The 3,975-nt window shown below is 44.8% G+C and overlaps 1 protein-coding gene across 1 annotated transcript in view; it reads right to left on the bottom strand.

Annotated features, from left to right (window-relative positions):
- Window positions 1-201: 201 nt before the first annotated feature.
- Window positions 202-3,975, bottom strand: part of KIF1B (kinesin family member 1B) — a 76,391-nt gene continuing 72,617 nt past the window's right edge. Inside the window, exons 42-46 of the mRNA XM_009071700.1 lie at window positions 3,573-3,694; window positions 2,694-2,843; window positions 2,046-2,238; window positions 1,324-1,442; window positions 202-489 (exon numbers count right to left, since the gene is read on the bottom strand). Coding sequence (XP_009069948.1) covers window positions 447-489; window positions 1,324-1,442; window positions 2,046-2,238; window positions 2,694-2,843; window positions 3,573-3,694 — 627 coding nt within the window. The 3' untranslated portion in view covers window positions 202-446. The remainder of the gene's footprint in view (window positions 490-1,323; window positions 1,443-2,045; window positions 2,239-2,693; window positions 2,844-3,572; window positions 3,695-3,975) is intronic.

The following is a 3,975-nucleotide window of genomic DNA, read 5'->3' as shown; positions in this document are numbered from 1 at the left end:
ATTGGAACTTTGCCCTGAGGGAACCAATGACCACTGCCAAGTCACAAATTGAATGAGAACCCTGCAGCAGTCTAGACAGACAATGAGGAACGGTGGGACAGACACCAAAAGGTCAGTTGAAATGGGAAAACCATTGTTAGAAGAAAAAAATAAATAGTTTTTTTGTCTTTTTTTTTTTGAGCCGTGCAGCATCACTCCTTTTTTTGATTTTTTTTTTCTTTCTCTTTTTGTTGGCCACATGCTACTAGTACAGGTCTGGGACAGGTGGAAAGAAACAAGGTGGGGTTAGAATAGCTATAAAATGTGCTGAAGGAGTGGGGCAGGTGAGGGGTGTTAAGCCACAGGATTACATACAAGAGAAACCGTCAAGAATCACAAAGAGGAGATGAGAGGTAACACTAGCTATCAGGTGAGTCAGGGGGAACAGATGAGAACATGACATGGACTCAGTACTTCATCTGGCCCGAGCGTCTCCGTGCCAGCTTCGACCTGCAGGGAGAGAGGAGAAAAGCACTTGTTGAGTTCTGCAAGTTGATTTCTCCTTCCCAGTTTGTCCACCTTTATTTTAAACTCTCTTGGATAGTCCTAGTTTACTCCACATGTTAAGAAAGTAAAACATATCCAGGGCTGTAATGAGAAGGAATTGTCACTTCACTGCTGTGCTCCTTAAAGAGAAATGGGATCTGTCAGGGACTGCACTGTTCACAGATTATTCCATGCTGTACACTAACAGCTTAGCTTTTAATGTAGTGTTTCTACTGAAAGGAAAAGCTGCTGCAGTGCAGTAATAGTTCAAGCAAGCAGGGGCTGTCTGTGACCTGTGTTAGGCTTCTAGACAAGCTCAAAAAAGGGAAGGAAATGAGATTTTCTGCTTTAGCAAGTAGTCAAGAGAATAAATGCAGCCCAGACCCACCTGCACAGCAAGAACCTTTATAAACCTGTAAAATGGCAACACAAGGAAACCACTCCATGGCCTCCAAATGTACAGCTCATCCCACACACATTCAAACTGGACATGGCTGTTAATGTCACAAGCCAAAGCGTAAAATGGCAACACAAGGAAACCACTCCGTGGCCTCCAAATGCACAAATCATCCCACACATGTTCAAACTGGACGTGGCTGTTAATGTCACAAGCCAAAGCAACAGCCCCTGCAGGTCCTGAAACACAGGGCTGGGTTCTTTTCTGCTCAGTTTGGGCTCTTTTCCCTACCCTCCTCCCTCCTGCAGTTGCCCCAGCCTGTCAAATGCTGTGCCCAACTCTCTGCTTGGACCATCCCATCCCTCTCCATGCAGCTCTGGCTGCCCAGGGGCTGCTCTTACCGTATTGTGCCAGCAAGGAGAGGATTGAAGGCATATAACCAGTCGTTCATGTCCTTGTCATTGATGGCCTGGAGCAGGACTCCACGATGCTTTGTGCACACCCCAAACGTGTTAGGTGTCTGCAACATGAAGGACAGCTTAGCATACCAAAGTCTCCAAGCACAGAAGCTGATGAACAATTCCTCTCTGAGGAAGAGTTGCTCTGCCACATTCCCCAAACCCACAAGACCTAAGGTCTTTCATTTAAGTTTCGCTGGTCATTCTCAGGATATTGTTAGTCATTATTTTCTACAAAATAAGAGTTTTAACTCATGAGTGTGGATCTTAAGAACTGCTGAGATGGACCCAGTAAGGCTCATTTGATTTCTAGCAGGATGATTGTGTGTTGTAGTCTTGTGGTTTTGTTTTTTTTTTAAACAAAACACACAACCCCAAAACAACACACAAAGGAAGTCACAAAACCCAAACACAAGGTGATGGTACCAACAAATGCCCCTAATATCCTGTCTAAAAGCAGCCAGGTTCAGTCTCTGGTACAACTGTGTCCAAAACACAGGGAACCCTGAACAAACTTGGAAGTTTGTGGGCAGAATCCTCAGATGCCAAACATTCCCCAAGATGCATTTTCCTCAAGCAAAGATGGCACAGCAGATGGTGTGGATGCACTACTACCTGTCATGTTCCTGCCTTATGGGTTAATAAACAACAGCTCTCAGACTGACCTTGACCATTGCCTGTTGATCCTCACTGTATTCCACCTGAGCTGTGGATAAGTTGATGATTCCTCTTTCTACAGGATCTTTGTCACTGTTGTAAATAAAAACATAGGGACGGCGAACCACCACGAAGTGCTTGGCCCAGGAGGTGGAGAGAGGCTCCTTGAAGTGGAGGTATCCTTTCTTGGAGACCACAGAGCTGCAACAAACAAACCCACAGGTCAACAGGAATACACTGGCCCTAAATACAGCACCTACTGAGTATCCCTATTAACTGCAAAACACTATGTAAGACACTTGGTCCTTAATATGTTTTGTGTGCAACAATACTCTGAGAAAGTTCTTCTGTAACAAGCTGAATGGTGTCTTCAAGAACCAACCAGAAGTCTGACAAAAGGCCCACAAAGATCTCTGCTTCAGTGAACCCCAGCTGTAGTTCATACTTAAGTCACTGGAAAACCTGTCCATTAAAAACCTGCAGAGACAAATATCAGCCTGACCTTGCCCAGTGCTGCCTCCACCACAGAGGCCTCAGCAGCTTTGCTACCACCTGGTAATTTACCTTCCTCAGATGGGACACAGAACCTACAGACCTCAGAAAGCCCCTGAGACAGCTCCCAGGGAGCAATGAACACACCAAGATAAAAAACTCACCCTGGTCTGATTTCCTCAATATCAGGAACGAGGTTGAGAAACTCATTCTTTCCAGCTCTGGCAAGATAGGAAGATTCTACTGCAGGAATTATCTGGAACTGTTCCACCTCATGACAGGGACTGGAGGCACGAGAATTTGCTTCTGGTGTCCTTTAAACAATGTGGAGAAAGCAAAGTCAACCACAGCAAAGCAACTGGATGTGACAATGGAATTTAAAGTGCATCTACAGCCCAACCTGTCTGACAAGTTTCAACCTCCACATCACCCCACAATGGGATCCTTTTGTACAATATCAAAGAGCATCTTCCCTTGAAATCTGTGGAATAAAACTTATAGTAACTGCTAGTAAGTTGTTTTCTCACTACTTTTCCCTTGTTTCTCCTGCTAAACAGTCACAACTCATACAGTGGTTCCGTGTAAAGTGTCAACACTCCTCCCCAAAGGGATGTGAAACTGAGAAGGTACAAATTGCATGTCTTTCACTATGGAGTTTCCCATTTTCATCAAAAATATCTTGTATAGATACAGGTGAGAAAGATAAACAGATTACTGGCCAAATTGGTTTATTTTGGGTTGTTACTAGTAGAACTGTTTAACAGACCTCTGAAAAAACCTCATGGACTCTGCACACTGCAGGAGCACTGGAATGACAAGCACCTGAGTGTTCCTCCAGCACAAAGGGAAAGAAAAATCACTTCAAAAGAACAAAATGGGGAAAAAATAATTGTGCAGAGTGACTGGAGAAGATAAGGCAAGGGAAGTGTACACAGAAATGTCTGGAAGTAAGGAAAAGGAAGAAAGGAGGAGCAAACAATCAGAAAACAGAGCAGAGAGAGCTGTGAAGCACAAAGTGATGTTTGCTAATTTCGTGTACTTACTTCTGATCAATGGAATTGCACCTGGAATCCACCAGAGAAGGGCAGGTAGATGAAGGGGTGAGGGTAGCACTGCTGAAACTGGACACGGACGGATCTCGCCCGATGGGAGAAATATCTGACAGCTGCAGGGACAAGCACAGAGAAGGTGTCAGAGGAGTTGGTTTGCAGCTGATGTTCAGTCCTGGCTGGAACATGGCACTCACCATGGGAAGGTTCAGGCAACAGAAAGGTATTTCCATCACCCATTTCTCTACTTTTAGCCAACTGTTTGCACACAACCACCATAAACCCATCGGGGGTGAAATACAACAGCACTTCTGGACATTCCCTGACTTCCTCAGTGGAATGTTGCACTATCCTCTTTGCAACTTGGTGTCCCCTCTGCCTGTAGGCAGAATTTTGA

The sequence above is a fragment of the Acanthisitta chloris genome, unplaced genomic scaffold (genome assembly GCF_000695815.1).
Source record: "Acanthisitta chloris isolate BGI_N310 unplaced genomic scaffold, ASM69581v1 scaffold5393, whole genome shotgun sequence".
Taxonomy (NCBI): domain Eukaryota; kingdom Metazoa; phylum Chordata; class Aves; order Passeriformes; family Acanthisittidae; genus Acanthisitta; species Acanthisitta chloris.
The sequence above is the reverse complement of the archived record's forward strand: the minus strand, read 5'-3'. Positions and strand labels throughout refer to the sequence as shown.